At 36.1% G+C, this 17,941-nt stretch overlaps 5 protein-coding genes and 1 long non-coding RNA gene across 15 annotated transcripts; 4 read left to right on the top strand and 2 right to left on the bottom strand.

The window, feature by feature from the left end:
• Positions 1-13: 13 nt before the first annotated feature.
• On the bottom strand, positions 14-1,758 carry LOC129573616 (uncharacterized). The gene is made up of 4 exons (XM_055454392.1): positions 1,676-1,758; positions 658-1,606; positions 465-567; positions 14-336 (listed from the first exon to the last, which is right to left on the bottom strand). The coding sequence occupies exons 2-4, from the start codon at positions 1,585-1,587 to the stop codon at positions 155-157; spliced, it is 1,215 nt and encodes a 404-aa protein (XP_055310367.1). The 5' UTR covers positions 1,588-1,606; positions 1,676-1,758; the 3' UTR covers positions 14-154.
• A 106-nt stretch (positions 1,759-1,864) lies between these two features.
• LOC129573619 (retinol dehydrogenase 12-like) lies at positions 1,865-4,022 on the bottom strand. Of its 6 annotated transcripts, none has more exons than XM_055454403.1 (5): positions 3,467-4,015; positions 2,867-3,327; positions 2,532-2,798; positions 2,241-2,408; positions 1,865-2,170 (listed from the first exon to the last, which is right to left on the bottom strand). In XM_055454403.1, exons 2-5 carry the CDS (start codon positions 2,947-2,949, stop codon positions 1,987-1,989), a joined length of 702 nt encoding a protein of 233 aa, XP_055310378.1. In that variant the 5' UTR covers positions 2,950-3,327; positions 3,467-4,015; the 3' UTR covers positions 1,865-1,986. The 6 variants fall into 6 exon arrangements, with proteins under 6 accessions (XP_055310378.1, XP_055310377.1, XP_055310375.1 ...); XM_055454402.1 differs by having other exon boundaries at positions 2,867-3,350; XM_055454400.1 differs by having other exon boundaries at positions 2,867-3,407.
• A 109-nt stretch (positions 4,023-4,131) lies between these two features.
• On the top strand, positions 4,132-6,429 carry LOC129573617 (retinol dehydrogenase 12-like). 5 transcript variants are annotated; one of them, XM_055454394.1, is made up of 6 exons: positions 4,197-4,284; positions 4,398-4,757; positions 5,093-5,339; positions 5,415-5,520; positions 5,604-5,974; positions 6,042-6,429. In XM_055454394.1, exons 3-6 carry the CDS (start codon positions 5,111-5,113, stop codon positions 6,290-6,292), a joined length of 957 nt encoding a protein of 318 aa, XP_055310369.1. In that variant the 5' UTR covers positions 4,197-4,284; positions 4,398-4,757; positions 5,093-5,110; the 3' UTR covers positions 6,293-6,429. The 5 variants fall into 5 exon arrangements, with proteins under 5 accessions (XP_055310373.1, XP_055310369.1, XP_055310371.1 ...); XM_055454396.1 differs by having other exon boundaries at positions 4,398-4,753; XM_055454398.1 differs by lacking the exon at positions 4,398-4,757 and having other exon boundaries at positions 4,132-4,284.
• A 77-nt stretch (positions 6,430-6,506) lies between these two features.
• On the top strand, positions 6,507-7,628 carry LOC129573618 (zinc finger protein 60-like). The gene is made up of 2 exons (XM_055454399.1): positions 6,507-6,593; positions 6,664-7,628. The coding sequence occupies exon 2, from the start codon at positions 6,665-6,667 to the stop codon at positions 7,550-7,552; it is 888 nt and encodes a 295-aa protein (XP_055310374.1). The 5' UTR covers positions 6,507-6,593; position 6,664; the 3' UTR covers positions 7,553-7,628.
• Positions 7,629-8,618: 990 nt separating this feature from the next.
• On the top strand, positions 8,619-9,429 carry LOC129573622 (uncharacterized). The gene is made up of 3 exons (XR_008688613.1): positions 8,619-8,834; positions 8,945-9,083; positions 9,177-9,429. It is a non-coding gene; the product is annotated as an uncharacterized LOC129573622 (long non-coding RNA).
• A 1,311-nt stretch (positions 9,430-10,740) lies between these two features.
• Positions 10,741-15,006, top strand: LOC129573612 (F-box/LRR-repeat protein 14). Its single transcript, XM_055454378.1, has one exon. The coding sequence runs from the start codon at positions 11,169-11,171 to the stop codon at positions 12,693-12,695; it is 1,527 nt and encodes a 508-aa protein (XP_055310353.1). The 5' UTR covers positions 10,741-11,168; the 3' UTR covers positions 12,696-15,006.
• The last annotated feature ends 2,935 nt before the right edge of the window (positions 15,007-17,941 follow it).

Consider the following 17,941-nt stretch of genomic DNA (forward strand, 5'->3'; position numbering starts at 1 on the left):
GAATAAAGAGAAATTCACACTTAAACATCATTTATTACTTCTATTCAATTGTTGCAATCATTTTATTTTTGACAAATCAATTTTTTTCTCCTCTTTCAATTTATTGCTAGATCTATAAAACTTAACAACTAGATTTCTGTATTGCATTGCAGCGCTAAAATTTAAATTCGAATCGTGATCCGGTTACTTTGCTCACCGGAGTTTTATTTGAAGGCTTTGGTTTCTTTTTAAGAAGAAGATTTAATAATTTTTGATTCTGTGTATTGGATACAGGTGTGCCCAGTCTCAAACTCGTGATCATTACTTCGGAGCATGCTCTCAAATCGTCACGCCAATCTGTAAAAAAATCATTTTCTTTTATTCAACAGAAGATATAATTTTGATTTTATAATGAATAAGATATGATAACATCATGTGCATGATGCGAATGATCATTTCGGCAATATGTTCACTTATCCACTTACAATGATAATCAAAAAGAGCGGTCAAACAAACGCCAACTTCCCTTATCATCTTTGCAGCGAGACACTGTTCAATTAGTCTGTGTATGGCATCGATATTGTGTTGCTGTCAATTAGAAATCAGAATGTTTTATTCATTAGAAACCATGCATAAGACAATTACTTTGAAAGCCGCCACTTTGACACTGGAACTCACCTGCAATAAAGTCAACGCAATCCAACCAATGTCCTTCGAAACAGTCATCCGAATCACTTCATGCGCTGAGAAAATTTCCTCGGCTCTTTGATGACATCGGAATAATTCACTGAAAAAACAGTCACTCCACACATAAGTGATAAGAATCGGATCTTTATATTTCTCATAAACTTTTATAGTGTTGGTGATGACTTTGTCAAGTATAGGTTCGTCGTGATTTTTGACCGCATCATAGATGATTTGTCGATAGTTTCGTAGAATAAGGCTTTTGGCATTTTGATTTGTCGTACTGAAAATCGTATTCAATGTATATAATGCATCATCAAATCGTTCCAATTTCCATAGATATTGTGATAAGAATGGAGCAAACTCCATATTTTTGGCATAAAAAGCCAAATTCTTCTCCTGACACACGTCAATCAAGTTCGTAATTGTTTCCATTGAATTTTTACTGTCGTCACACAAATGGCAAAGTACCCGTAAAATCATTGATTCCGATGGCAGTTGTTTTGTTGCTAAAATTTGTTGAACTATCTCGTCGAAAGTTTTCCGATCACTGCAATTGATGCTGACTATCAAACAATTGTCGATTTCATCTTGAGTCCAAGCCTCAATATTCAGCGAAGTCTTTTCGGATTTCGTAGTCATTTGTGTTTCCAATGCCATTTTTTTCAGGTGCTGCAAACGGTTATTTTCTGTAGCTGATGAAACAATCGATGGTGATTTGCTGGCCGTAGGATTTTTTTTTGATAGAATATGTTGTGTGGTAAATATGTCCAAAACATCAATATTTGTAGATTTACAGTGGACGAGACCACAAGTTATTGGCTTTATTGTTGGAGATTTCAATTCGAATCGAAACCAGCTGTGATGAAATGCGGTCGCTAAAGATGATAAAGCACCACATCTCACAACATTTAGTGTGGTCATGTTTTTCTTTAAATTTTACCTAAATGTTGTAATAAATTCTATTAGTCTATAAGATTGTTGTTATACCATACAGAAGTCAAAGTCAAACCACTAATCCAAAATCGACATTTCACTCTCCTTCACAATCTTTTGTTTTTGTTTTTATATCCATTGGTATTGAAAATAGACGACGATCCAAAAGTCAAATATAAAACTTTGACATTCAATATGTCGTACTCAAGTATAGAAATACTTCGTTTAAGTAAGGCTTTTGTATTCATTTAAATCAAATGTGACTTTTCTTCTTGTGATTCTCGAATAAATTTCAATGGTTAAAAAAAGGTTTTATTTAAAACATAAAATTAAGTTGTATTTATTTAAATAAGTTAACGATGTCGAAATAATGCCAATTCACTGAACTCAAACCCGTTCGTTCAGTCCGGTCATGTTTTCATACATTTCCCAAAGCCATTCGGCCATTTCATCGTCCTTGGCCGATTCACTTTCATTCACAATGCGACAATCGGAAAAATACTTTGCACTGACTTGTTCCAGTTCTGGATCGACCGCCAAAGCGATGGTGCTTTGTGCACCTGACCTGGCGCTACAAAAAATGCATTCAAATAAAAATCGAATTAGTTAAATGATTGAATATACATTATTATTATTCTTACGTTTTCATAAACAAAAACAACGGTGCTATGAATACGTCCATAAGAGGTATATAGCGTCGAACAGCCCCGACCGTACGTATTATGCCTGGATGCAATGAATTCGATGTTACTCCAGTGGTCAAAAGTCGCTTCGCCAGCGCTCGTGAGAAAAGTATTCTGGCTAGCTTGCTTTGAAAGTCGACGACGATGATGACAACGACAAAAACCAAAGAGACATGAATGAGTAAAATATGTTTAACGGAAATTATACACATTGATATGACAAGGACATTTCGTTTGATTGTCACTCACTCGTGTGCAAAAGACCGAACCGAAGAAAGAGAAGCCAAGTCACATGGAATGAAAACCACATTACTATTTCCTGTTGCGCGAATAATCACTTGACGAGCTTCTTCGGCTCGTTTCTGGTCTCGACATGCCATATAAATTTTTGCTCCTCGTCTAGCCAAATCGATGGCAACCTCTTTACCAATGCCAGCATTACATCCCGTGATGATAACGATTTTCCCAACCATGCGAACATTCGTCTTCTCAAACTGACCGCCTTGCGCATACCAACTAATCTTAAAACCAACATAATTAATAAAATGATGATCACTGAATGCGATTTGGCAAACAATATTTACCGAATCAACCATAAAATCAAAGCAATGATTGCACCTATTCCAACGGAAATGCCCACCCACATGAGCACTTGTCCCAATGTCATGTTTTCGGATGCTTCTCTCTCACTCACTCACTCAGTCAATCACTCAGTCACTCAGTCACTCTCTATCACTCACATCAAGTTGCAGAGTCGGAAGCCAAACACACCATTCCATTTGATGAATTAACTATAACTGATGGAGAAATCTGAAATATAAATCACCTTTCTCACTGATATATTTAGCTCTTCACAAACCCGAGCCACGACCAGCACAAATCGTCACATTACCACGTGCCGTGATCGATTAAATTCATTCCGTTGGACTGGATTGGATTGCTTTTCCATTGATTTATAATGACGATATGACTGAAACGATCCATTTTGCATTTTTTCCCACACACACATACGTCGAATATCCCTTTGACAAAAACTAATGAAGAACTGATATGAATCCATATTAGATACTACATTCGTATGGAAACCGAATAATACGAAAACGGTCAGCGATAATATCAATTCGCCTGATGGAAACAATTTTCAAATAGAGTTTGGTCTATTTTTGGCGTTGTAGACAACTCACCTATACGACAATTCAATCGGAGCACATCCAATCGAGTATGCGATGAATAATTGATTTCCCACTACATAATAATTTGTGACGCGATGGTTCAAACGATTTTGAATCTTGGCGCTTCTCGGATGGATGGAACGAATGAATATTGTGTGCCCTTGACAGAAATAATTTCGGCCTTAACATCATTGTAATTGAACCTCAATTACCAAGTTTTCAAAAAACAAAAAAATAACGAACAAAGTCGCGTAGTTTGAAAATGTCGCGTCATTGTTGTGCTACTATTAACAAACGAACTCGAATAAATAATTCAAAATATCTTTTCGCTCTCGCTTCCGATCATGTTCAATTTCAATTTATTTTGAGTCATCAAAATCGTTGTCGATGAAATAATTGAGGGGAAAAAAATCGAAATCGAAAGTTCCAGACCATTCTGTGCTGTCTCATTGTAATAAATGAAACAAACGATTTTTTACGAGCCAATTTATTTTAACTCTTAGCAAATGAATTTCAGCAATGCCACGATTTTTTCTATGCTTAATATCCAGTGATTTGAACACAACTACGTAATTGTGTAATTGCCAGTTGTACTTGATGAATTATTGTTTAAAATGATAACATCTGGGCATGGGTCATGGTTTTCATAAAAGTATTCATACAAATTGAATGCTTACTTTGTTTTTTCTACAATCACCCATTTCTATCGCTATGATAAGGCTGCTATCGCTGTGGTTGTTGTAAATCTGAAAGACGGAAAAAAAGCCATTCAAACATCGTGTACATTTAGTAGTCATTTACTGGCATCGCATGAAGACGTTCATAACCGAGTAAGTGTATTTATTTAATTTTCATTCGTATGCAGTGCATGCATAAGTGTTTTTAATTTTCCCTTGCTAAATACAGACACTGCTCGTTGTTTCATTCATTTTTCGAAATGTAGGTGTACTTTTTGTTTACAAATTCGTAATTTTCTATCGTGATTCCTATACGGAAGAATGAATTTTGGCGTATACGCATTGACCAGATTCCTAAGAAAGAAAACAAAAGCGAAGAAATAAACGCAAGACGTATCATACATACGATCAAGAAGCATTCCGTTGGCCAACTACGAATAGAAATTATCGGAATCAGTGCACTGTTTCCACACCATTGTGATTCAGAACATGTAAAATGATTGTAAATGGAGTATCAAATTTATAAACCACACTTCGTGGTGCATTAATTTTGATGGATGATATTGCTATGTGAGAAAATGATTTGATAACGTACACCAACGAACATACGACAAGGGAAAGAGTGAGTGAGTAATGCAAGCATGATGAATTTCTTAGTTTGAGTATGTTTACATTCGTTATTGCTTTCCACATTGGACATTTACTCATTTCGTGTATTGTTAATAGTTTCGTACGAATATTTGTTCCGTTCGGTGAAAGTGAGTATGGTAAACGCATCGTCGCTAACAAGCAATGTTTACAAATATTAAATTAAACGTAATTTCTCGATGGCCGTCTAAAATGGACGAACCACAAATAGTTTGAGCATTTGTCTTGTTGAGAGCTGTTTTGCTTTAGAAGTGCGCATACTAAAACTGATTGCTTATTCATATTTGTTTTTTTTTTCTCTCAATTTCATAAGACAAAAATTAGCAGTAAAATGAGTGAAATTTTTGGAGTTTGTGCAGTTGCAGCCGTCGTTGCGGTACCAACACTCTATTTGGTACAGCGCTGGGCTCAGGGCGGTCAATTCAAGAAGGATGATGTGCGTATTGACGGAAAAGTGGTTGTCATTACCGGAGCAAATACTGGAATTGGAAGAGAAACCGCTTTGGATTTGGCCAAACGCGGGGGACGCGTGTACTTAGCTTGTCGTGACCTAACAAAGGGTAATATTCACTAAGTGGCAATTTGTAGTTTCGACGTAAAATGATAATTTGATTATTCGATAATTTCGATGACAGCTGACACAGCGAGAATGGAGATCATTCATCAGTCGGGAAACAAAAGTGTGTTCACGAAGCATCTAGACTTGACATCATTCGAATCAATTCGGAAATTTGTCGATGAGTAAGTCATAATATCGATTTGTATCAAATGTAAAACTTTCAATACATTTATCACATTTGTTTGTTGTTTCTTCTACTAAATAGATTTAAAAAGTGCGAGTCGAAATTGCATATTTTAATCAATAATGCAGGAGTAATGGCGATCCCAAATCGACAAACCACAAAAGATGGTCTCGAAATGCAAATTGGAACCAATCATTTCGGTCATTTTCTGCTCACAGTTCTGCTATTGGACACAATCAAGGCTAGTGCACCAGCACGTATCATCAATGTTTCGAGTCTTGCACATAAATTCGGTAAAATCCACCGTGATGATTTGCAATTGGAAAAATCGTACAGCAGATGGGGTTCATATGGGCAAAGTAAACTGGCCAATATTCTTTTCACTCGTCAACTAGCTAAGCGTTTACAGGGAACAAATGTGACGGTTAACGCATTGCACCCGGGGGCAGTCGGTAACGTATTTTGTGAGACACATTATAAATATTGCGATTTAATTTTTGTATTTTTTTTATTGTTTAGCTACGGAGCTAGGGCGTCATTTAGGGATATTGCACTATTTGGCGTTACCAATGCAATCTTTTGTGAAAACACCAAAAAGTGGCGCTCAAACTTCCATTATGTTGGCGGTTGATCCAGACTTGGATGAGGTGAGCGGCAAATATTTTGTCGACTGTGCTGTAGCTGCTGAATCGAAGGAAGCTCAATGCGACGATACAGCCGAATGGCTGTGGAAAACTAGCAAAGAAATTACAAAACTAAAAGCAAACTAGAAAAAAAATGCTCAATCGTATTGTAATTTAATGGAATTAAATTGACAATTTATTTTTTTAACAACATTATATTCACTGAAAGCCAAACATGAAAAATTTCATATTCGTAGCAATCGCAATGTTTTTATTTTTTTGGATTTCTGTCAGTCTTCGCTGTGGCGAATTGAATAAACTGTGTGTATGTATGCATGTATATGTGTGTGTTATTATGACAGCTGACGTTTTTAATCCAAAGCATACCAAACTTCAATGTTTGCTCCGTAACGATAGTTCAGCTCTGAATAAAAAAAAATTGTAAAATGTAAGTATATTTTATTCAAATTTGTGAAGGAAAGCAAAAAAAAATTGCCACTGTGATTCTTCTTCAACAGCATGGACGGAATTGAGATAAAACAAGAAATTAAAGAAGAAATTCAAGACGATTATTACCATACTCGCGAAAATGAAGAAGATTTCAATGAATCAATGCTGTTGGAAGTGATTAAATATGAAGACGATGACGAGGATTTCGATAAATATGAAGAGCAACGCTATCAAGACGAACGTTCAAGCCATTTCAAAGTGTATTGTGCAGAGAATCCAGAAAAAGTTTTTGTCAATGGAGAGCCCGAAATATATATTCCCACCGTTCAGCCAACAAATTACAAGGAAAGCAATTCAGATCCACTATACATTACACCTGAACCAACAATCACAACAACCAGCGCTTCGATAGCTCCTGTCATACACAATACACAATTACCCACCGCAAAACGTGAAGAATTCAAAAAGTTTCGAGTGGTTCGTGCCGTAAAAGATATGAAGAGCGATTTAAATCTAAAAGTAAAAGTTCCGCCCGTAAAGGATCTGGTTCAGAAGACATATTCGAAGAAACACAAGGAATTGCAACACCCGTGCACAATCTGCAGAAGAATCTTCTCGTCTGTCCGTCTATTACGTGAACACGAACGCAGTTGTTTCAAATGTAAACAATGCAATCTAATAGTAGCAAGCATGTCCCATTTGGTAAATCACATGAAAAAGTGCCGTCGAAAACGGAAGGATGTACTTGCAAATGCATCGTCAAAACAACATCCCAGAAACAGCCATGTGCCGGACAGATCTTGTAATATCTGCTCCTCAACATTCCAATCGGTATTCGAGTTGGAAGAGCATCAGCGACGAAATCACTTGACACCAAATGCATACGCTTGCCACATCTGCGATAAAAAATTCGATTCCGAATCCCAAGCTCATATTCACATCTCCTCATCTCATTGATAGAAGTACATTTTAATTCTGATTATTATTTTAAACGATATTGTAAGATGAATGATTTCCTATTAAAACTTTGTCAGAAAAGAAATCTATTGTTTACCTATTATTTCATTTCCTGAAATGCGGACGAAATTAATGTGCATGTTTGACAAAGTTTTTCAAAACGGACTTTCGGTTTAAAGCTTGATCCGACGGTTGAAACTTCGGCGAGCCCGTTATTTTTCGCCAGATGACGCTCAATGTTTCAAAACCGACTTTTCTTTCATACACTCACCGGAGATCTGAACCTGAGTTTTAATTTACTCTCGTTAAAATTCTTGACCGAAAAAAAGAAGAATTTACTGCACAAGTTCCATTTTGCATTATAAGAGCCAAATACCTTTATGCAACGAAAAATTTATACGAAATTTTCTAATGAAAACCGTGTTGAATCCAACCAAAGTAATGATAGGAAGGTACAAGTCGGAATTGAATGTGCGTTACTAATTCGGCACTTGGTTAAATACATAATTTGCGTTTAATCAGTCTTAGAAATTGCAATAACTGCCAACGTACGAATTGTTTTGAGCGTTTGCCATAATTAATTCTTAGTTTCCGAACGGCAAAACTTGCAATCGTTTCGACTGGCTCAACGTATTCCAAATAACTAATTGCAAGCAGCAAAAAGCAAAAGCAATGCCGAATATCAACGTATCGTATGAAAAAAGTAACTCGTTTTATGTTGCGGCAAAAAAAGCAACAAAATATGCAAATGCTTTTTTTTTCTTCGCTGTTTGCACTGAAATTCTCTTTCTCGCTCACGTATCGTACCATCGCGCCATGAAAATAAATAACAAATGCTATTTAGAATTTAGAATACGATGTGTTTGCAATGGTTGTTGCATGTTACTGAAAATAAATAAAATTTAATGGAATAAAATAAGGAGAAAAAATGTGAAAAAAATGCATATTAACAAAGAAGAATTAAACAACAACAACAACGACGACAACAGCAGCAGCAGTAGAAGCAGAACAAGCAGTAGAAAAAAAATTGCTTTGAATATATTAAAAGCGAAGCGAGTATAAGGCGCATATAGTAATAGTATCAACCATTTTTTCCACAAATCGGCCAAAAAGGCGAATGCACAGCTAAGTCGACCGTTTCAAGCTGAATAGAAACAGAAAAGAAAAGAAAAGAAGAGGAAAAAAATTATAAGCCAACACATCAAAGGAACGAGTGAGAAAGCAAGCAATCTAACGTGGGAGAGCAAAACTGTGCAGCGTATTTTACATTTGTGGTCAGAGAGTGAGTATTTTGGTGACATTCAGTTATAGTAGTATGTATAATTTGTCTGTCAATTCACCAAACAAAAAGCAATTTCAATCACATAAAACTGTCATTCACATGTGAAATAGGTGGATTGGAAATGAAAGAGGCGTACGTATTGCGTGGAGATTCAAAGAAACGGACAACGCACAACCATTTGAATCAATAGTAAGAAACGAATTAAAAATTCAAAACAATATCACATATTGTTTAAATATGCTTGGTTAGGTAAGCTAAAATACGGGAATGAGCCTACGATCGTCACCGCCACCACCCTCACTGCCGTTTGATCTGTCATATTTCTTTTCTTTTTTCCTGAAGGGGACATAATGGAATTTGTATGGTCTTTTTGCCAAAACCAGTCAACACAGTGTGCAATGTGCATTTAGTTTTCATGGCTGCAACCATTGGCAAATGTTCGCCTGGCAAAATATCTTGCAAAAACAGACAACTGACATCGCATGGTAACTTTTTTTTTTTAATTTCAAACCAAACTATAAAAATATATGGAAAAAATGCGAAAAAAATCCAATGAACAGCTGTTACATCGCATAAACGACGTAAAAAAAATATGGAACGCACTTTAGAATAATGCTCGCTTTTTTCGGTATGGAATTTCCAGTGTATTTGTGGATAAACCCACGAACTTGAAATCGTCTAATTGAATATGTTTAAAATGGAAAAAATGGAACATTCGCAAATATATGATCAGTTTCAAATTCATTTGGGCTAGCAATCATTTCGTTTTTTTCTGTTGAGAAAAAAGGCCCTACCCGATATGATGCACATTTTCTGCATTGTCAAAAACACATCGGTCCTTTGCCTCAACTAACAATGGTCATTTTGGAGTTTATTTCTCATATTCGTCTGAACGAAGTCAGTTTGATGATGGCTGATGTAAGGATGATATTTTTTTTCTCTTTCGTTGCCTGTACACCATCGTTCTCTATAAACGATGCGAGTTTCCGTTCAAGCGTCTTTAAAAATATTTTGCCTTCTACTGTGTTCATACTGTGTTCGTCTTTGCCATATATTCCATTCGTCGTCGTCGTCGTTCGTTTTACAAGCAGACCAAATAATATTGTGTATAGCATCAAAGATACATACCGTTGCATACACAACGCTCTTTTCAACTCTCTCAGACTCACATTCTCACATACAGCTAAAACGTTGCATTAGAATCACATACGATCCCAGTTGAAGCAACGATGGTATTGTTGTTTCCTCTAATCGTGCATCTCTTTTTCACCCATTCGTCCATCGATACGTTCGTGTCCATCCGTTCATCCATATATGAATAAGTATATGAATATACATATATATTGTATGTGTATAAGTCGGTTGCAGCCTTCAGTTTGCTGCATTTCTATCATCGACTATGCGATACACGATGAATGTGGAAAAATTGCGTGTTCCACGTGACTACATTTATACGTTTTTAGAATATACATATGTATATATAAGTTTTTTTTTCGCTGTCGTTTGTATGGTACGAAATAGCATGCATTCAATCCACAATTTCAGCATGAACGAAAAGAAGGAAAAAAACTTGAACAAAGCAGAGAAGAGAAGAGAAAAAAACGCACTCGCACAACTCTACACTCATTTTCTACAACACATATACTATACACACTCAAGAATAAAAACTTGTGAGTCATACCATCACACGCACACACGCACACACATTTGATTTATTTGAAACACCAACAACGAGAACCTGTCCGTATATTGTGTCTACGGCATTACCATCACATAGCCATGTGCACATGGACGAAACGTACGCATTTGTGTTGGTGGGTTTGATAATGTCGGGCTTGATGCTTGTGTGCGAGCAACAACACGATCCGTGTGACTACACATAAGAGTCTAGTGCATACAACGAGTCAGTTATTCGTAAACAGTTGATCGGCAATGACATACGTCTTTTCGGCGGTGTTTGTCAAAATTACAAGTTATCGAACACAAAGTGAATGGCCGAAAAATATGTAATCTGACAAAAGTTGGCCAAAGTGAATTTTGGAACAGAGAAATATTCATGTTGTTTAAAAACAAAAATTTAGAAACGATAGAGAAAAAAATAATCGAAAAAAAACCAACAAAAACAGAAAGAAAGATTGTTTTCAAAGAAGAAGATAGAAGGGAAAAAAACGTTGATTAGTGTTTTTAGTTTTGTGCACACAGAAAGAAGAAAAAAAAAACCGAAAGAAAATTTCTTGAGTTATTCACAATTCGAAAAGCTTCGATCAGTGTTTGAGTTTTGTGCAAAAAAAATTGGTAAACAAAATTCTTGCGTTACACACAATCACGTTCCTCATGATGGAGGATGCACAGCTCATGCAAACTGAGCTGCCCAGCATGATAGGTGGCGGACTTGCAAATGGAATGAGCATCGGTATTAGTAATGGCGGCGGTTTAATTTCACATCGACCACATTTTCACCATCGTTACGCTCCATATCCATTACATCGGCCGCATTTACAAACCGTATTGCCATTTTTGCATTCGCATTCACAGCAACGACACATCGCACTAGGCCAACAACCGCAGCAATCTCAGCAAACCACATCTTCGTCATCATCGTCGTCATCGGTGCATTCACAGAAACACATCGAAGCGTCAGTCACCACAGAGGAGCAAAATGAACCAGAGGGAACCCACGTTAGCCATTTGTATCCGGAAATTTTAACACAAATTTTCTCAAAACTCAGTGTACGCGATAGGGGCCGAGCGGCCCAAGTGTGTACGGCATGGCGAGATGCTGCCTACGAGAAAAGCGTATGGAAAGGTGTCGAGGCTCGACTGCATTTACGACAAAAGAACAACAATCTGTTTACATCGTTGCAACGACGTGGCATTCGCAAAGTCCAGGTGCTATCACTGCGCCGAACAATCAAAGACGTTATCTCCGGTGTACCTAACTTAGAGACGTTAAATTTAAGCGGTTGCTACAGCATCACCGATGCAAATCTATGCAATGCATTTAATCAGGATTTACCGAATTTGAAAATTCTCAATCTGTCACTATGTAAACAAATCACCGACACAAGCCTCAATCGAATAGCATACCATTTGAAAAACCTTGAAATCCTAGACTTAGGTGGTTGCTGTAACTTAACGAATGCATCGCTGTCAGCCATTGCCATAAAATTGAAGAAATTGCAACGACTCAATCTACGATCGTGTTGGCAAATTACCGATCAGGGTATTTGCCAGTTGGCCGGTTTGAATAAGGAGAAAGCAACGGCATCGGACCAGCCGCTCTCATTGAAATATCTCGGTTTACAGGATTGTCCGCGGCTCACCGACGAATCGTTGAAATACATTTCACAAGGTCTCCCAACCGTTGAATCGATCAACTTAAGCTTTTGTGTATCAGTTACCGATAGCGGTTTAAAATATCTAGCACGCATGCCAAATCTGAAGGAGCTCGATCTACGAGCATGTGATAATATATCGGACATTGGTATGGCCTACTTAACCGAAGGCGGATGCACGGTTACCTCCCTCGACGTTAGCTTCTGTGATAAAATCGGCGATCAAGCACTGAACCATCTATCACAGGGTCTGTTTCATATGCATTCGCTGAGCTTGAACCATTGTCAAATCACCGACGAGGGTCTTATGCGCATCGCCAAAAATCTACTCGACTTGGAAACGCTTAACATCGGCCAGTGCGATAAAGTCACCGACAAAGGTTTACAATCACTGGCAGAATATCTACACAATCTGCACTCAATCGATCTGTATGGATGTACGCAACTCTCGCAAATGGGTCTGGATGCGATCATGAAATTACCAAAGTTGACTAGAGTGAATTTCAGCCTATGGCTCGTAAGGTGATGGAGTTAAATTGAGAAACTATCTAATCATGCATACCACCACTGAAAATACCACCAAAATCATCATCATCAACGACATTAACAAAACGAGCAACAACATCATTCACACGCCGACAGAGCCGACAAACAATCGTTTGGTTTGCAATTTTTTTTATAGTTAAATTTCACAAAAAAAAGATGTATTAGTACCTACATTAGTAAAGGGTGTCCGAATGCAAACGCGTGAGCGATTCTTGGGGTGCATCTCAAAACACGTTGGGAACACAAAATGAAATCAATTTTCTCATATGGATTATATCGTGCCAATTTTACGTAGAAAAGAGTTCATTCGTTTTTAAATTCACGATTCCAATCCCGCAATTTTTTTTCTCTATCGAATTATTTTATCGCCATGTAGAGATCCATTTCTGTCGCCATTTTAATCGAGAACACTAAAAAATCCATCGCTTCAAATCTATTAATCGATTCAGAGATTTGGCTACATTTGAGCTGAATCCATACCATCTTGACTATTTGTTGGCAACCAAAATCGAAAGTTATGTCTTGGTCGATGTGAGGTTTCAGCAATAAGTCTCAACGTAGTAGTGCCATGACGGATAACATATGGCTTTCATTTCTGTTGAAATTCCGTAGATAATCATTCCCATACGCCTCCTTGCTGGCAAGCGATTCTTTTATTTCTTCAGAAAATAAACTACTCAGAATGTGCTTATCGACTTTGTGGGATATGTCTACTAACATTTGGATTGAGCAAATATTGTTCACTCTCTAATATTCATTGATTGATTATTGTGCATCTTTGTTACTGCTCAAACTACAAAGTCATTGAACGCCTGATTCGGACACCTTTTACTTTTCAATCAAGTAAATGAAAGGGAAAAAAATATAAATTCGTTGAAAAATAATAAAAACAATAGTAATAAAAATGCAATGTAAAATAGAAAAAAGACGGAGCATTACATTGAAATTACAGCAAATACTACTCACAACAACAACAACAATAATAACAACAACAACAAAAAAGGGGGAAACCAATTCTATGTTAGCTACAGTCCGTTCTATTGTTCCAATACAACTTAATTATCTGCACATTTTCGTGTTTCTTTTTTGTTATTAGATGGATGTTGTTTTTTTTTTGTTTCTTCAACAAACGAGAAAATTAATAGTTAGCGAATGATAGAAGTAGAATGGCTTTGCTTTGCTTTCCGTTTCATTTGTTTATGTACAATATCAAGTAAAATATTTAGAAATATATTCCCCCAATTGACGACGAAAAATAAATCGAGAAATATACTGATGCAAAAAACAACCTAAACCTAAGCAATAGAAGAAAGAAAAAAAATGTATAATAAATTTTTCAAATTAAACTCGTAAAAAAGATAGAGAACTGGTTCTGTAAACATTATACTATACATGCGTTGAAGCGGTGTTTCAAAGATCATGGGAGACAGAGAAAAAGAAAGAAAAAGGAACAAAAAAAAAACGTTCAAAAAACGTTAACTCATTTAGATAAACCTAGCAATGTTTATTTCCAGATTTCGAATTATTTTAAGTTGTTGCAAAAGGAAAATGTTCAAAAATGTTTTGTTTTTCCTGATTACTTTTTTTTACACGGTTAATTTTATTTTTAACCATTGATTTCAATTTTTTTTCTATTTTCGTTGTAGTTCATTTTTATATACAAGTTCAAAATTATGATATTTATAGAATCAAATCGAAATTATAGAAAAAGAAAGAAAAACAAACAAATTTATTGGTGGAGAAGAAAATATGGAGGATTTTAACGCATTCGCGTGAAATCTTTTCTCTTTTTTTTATTACAAACAAAGCAAATTGAAACAAATCAAACCAAATCAGTTGAGCAAATGATAACGAAATGATTTAGAAATTAAATTGATTGCATTTTGGGATGAACGAGATAAAGAAACATTATCCAGAGCATGTAAATGGTTTGCGCTACGAATTTTTTTTTGTATAAACGATATTTCCAAAATTAGAGAAAATGAAATTTATGTTAAACAATGCAATGCTAAGAATAGAAGCGAAGAAAATAAAAACCTATGAAAGAAAATGGAATGTCATAAAAATGAATATGTACATATATTTTTACCTAAAAAAAAGAAACATTGTCATTTTTGTTTTCAACAAAATGTGTATTTGCATGCAACAACAAGGAAAAAAAACTTTTTTATGTTTATTGCTAAAAACTATTCTATAGTTATTAACGATTATATGGGCTAATATCAATTACATCGCCCTCAAATAAACGAATAAAACAACCTTTTTTGTTCAAAAAAGTGAAAAATTAAAAATTTTGTCGTTTTCTTTTCCACATTTTACTTTGTACTTTTATTGACACAGGAATTGCCCATACCGTTTCCCGAAGCGAAAACATGGAAACCATGAATGCCAAATGCACACAAGACGCTACAAAAAAAGAGAAAACAATAATGATAATGAACCATATATCAATAGTTGTTTGTCAATAAAAATTGGGATTGTATCCTGATATGAACTGCTTGCTGCACTTTTGACCAAAACGCATTTTTTTCTGCCTGAGAATCCGGACCGTGATTTTATCACCATGATATTTTCGGTCATATGCTTGTGTCTCGTTTTACAAGCAATTTGATATTTTCTCCTCTTTTCCATTTTCGATGTTTTGTGCGTTTAGTTTTTGCTAATGGCCCGAGTGTTAACGTGTCATTTGGATGTCATAAAAACGAGAATGCGAATGCATACACACACATGCCAATGAAGAGCCGATGCACAAAAACGAGGAACAAACCCATGAACGAAAAGCAATAAAACAGTTGACAATAGAAATAACGACAGAAAAAAAATCCCAATTGAATTCTCAGCTTCATTCGGTTCCACGGTCTGCACATATTCGTTTGTATGCGCGCACACTCACACACACTCCAACTGCCTACCCAAAAACTGAATGGATTACTTTTCTCTGCTTTTTGCAATCGGTCTGCAACAGGTAAAAACTCATGCGATTTTTTTTCCAGTGCCCGGTCACAAAAACAGTCATCGATATTAACAGACATCATGGTTGTAGGCAGAGAAAAAAAACCAACGTTTCATAAAAATACATTTCACATTAAAGTCGATGCAGTTTAATTACTCAGTTGCTCATGACATTGACGCCCGTTTGCTCTCTCACTCACTCTGTCTCTTTCCCATATGCACAAAATCAATTGAACGAATGCTTTCGAACACAATTTGAATGCAACGATGGCGAGGACGGCGATGAGCAAAAAAGGTAATCGAAGAGCATCTCCATTCTAAGTTAGAATGGAATTAATTTCTAAAATTCGACAGTCATAAATTTTGTAAAGTCATACAACTGTTTGGAGCAATTAGCATGCACTTTTACAATTGGCAATTAGTTGCCGTAAATCAAATTTGGAGAAGACCATTTGTGACCAGTCAATGCAAAACTCAGCCCTCTTCCATCCATCACCATTCAGTCGGTCGGTTTTTTATCTCGCATTTTGTCATAGTAATTTTTGTTTATGAGCCTCGCTCTCTGTGTGTATGTGTATTGTTTACGAAATTTGAATGCATCGAACAGTAGCTCAACAAAATGGACACGCGAGCTCTCCCACCTTGTCGTCACAGCAGCAAGTCGCAAACGGAACGCACTGTTTTTGCTTGCGTTCATTGTTTTGTGTCACTAGAGACAATAAAGAAAAATCTACATAAATAAATGCACTCACTGCTGCCCCCATCGACAAACGATCGACACAAACAATGCAAAGTAACAGCTTCAATTCTTCATGCTTTCTCAAAACCTTTGTTTTTACACACAGCATGTGGCCCCAGCACTTTCTTATCCAAGTTGTTCACGACGACGTTGCCGGGCGTGTGAAACTTTCCCCTCGTTACCAGATGCCCTCGATACGTTTCAGTATTGTACAAAATGCTAAGGACACGTTGGTTTAATATAGGATATTCAGGATATGAGCTGAATCGTATTTTACCACAAAATACGACTTTTTTTTCTGAACGAAGATTCTTGTTAGAGCAGCTTGAGTTAAAGAAGAACAATTGTATCATATCGATTTATAAATGGCCATGCGAAATTTATTCTTCAAATACGGTCGTCGTTTTACTTCCTCTGTCAAAGCAATAAAAAAACGTCGTCCTCGTCGTCAATAGCTCATTGTAATTAGCAAACAATATCTTTTTTCTTTTTAAAATTGCAATTCAAATTGAGTCCGCGCGAGCGAAAATATGGACAACAAACGACACATTCATGAATATTTAGTTTCATGAAGAAGAAAAAAAACGTTGACGCAGAATTTGCTTTTTTAATGCAACTTAATGCATTATAATGCCATGAAAATTTGTTGACTGCAAATTAAACGGCTATTGAAATTCGTATCGGTTGGTTTTTTTTGTTGTTGCACACATATGATGACGGTTTCACCTTTTTCGAGCTGTTTCTGCGTGTATTTACTATTGAATATTCAAAATTTGACATAGAAATATATCATCATTAATAATTTCTTGTCCAATAGCTTCGATATAAACAGGCAATGTTCAGGCATTTCGTAAATTTTCTTTTAATAAAAACCGACTTAAGTGATCGAACATGCAATGCGTGATAGAGCATCGCTTTGACGCTGCAACTAGTGCATGAAACTAAGGCAACTGATTGAAGTTTAACGTTGAAGAAAAAACGGGCAACGGCTATCCACACACTTCGATCTGTGTCGTAAAATGAATGCTCAAAAGAATTACTAGCAAAACTATTTGAAATATGTCTTTCTTTATTGAAAATCAGCCATAGTTCCATGGATAATTTCATCTACATATTCTACGAAATGAATTAAAAAAACAACGATAAATGAATTTATCAAATCGTTCAACAGTCATGTAAAATACACAGAAGATGCAAAAATGGTAAAAACGTGGAAAATATCGCTAACTACGTCAAGAAATAAGGAATTTAAAGACAAACTAAAGGAATAAAAACAAATGAAATCTTTTTACATGTTCTATATGTGTATCAATCGTTGCAGATGACAAATTGCGCATTCGTATTCGCAGTCTGTTTGTTGTTCAATATTCAGCGCTTCATCAAGTACTCTTCAGCGAATTTTTTTTTCGTTATTACGTTGTTGTATGTTAACAGAAGATTCGGGGAAGAAAAAATTCTATTGTGACATGGGTTTTGTCTGCCGACTTCCATTTCTTTGTGCATTTTGATCATTGTTTTTTTTTCATGGAATTCGG

Source organism: Sitodiplosis mosellana, unplaced genomic scaffold, assembly GCF_009176505.1.
Source record: "Sitodiplosis mosellana isolate CC-2019 unplaced genomic scaffold, AAFC_SMos_1.0 Smas_scaffold_6102, whole genome shotgun sequence".
Classification (NCBI taxonomy): domain Eukaryota; kingdom Metazoa; phylum Arthropoda; class Insecta; order Diptera; family Cecidomyiidae; genus Sitodiplosis; species Sitodiplosis mosellana.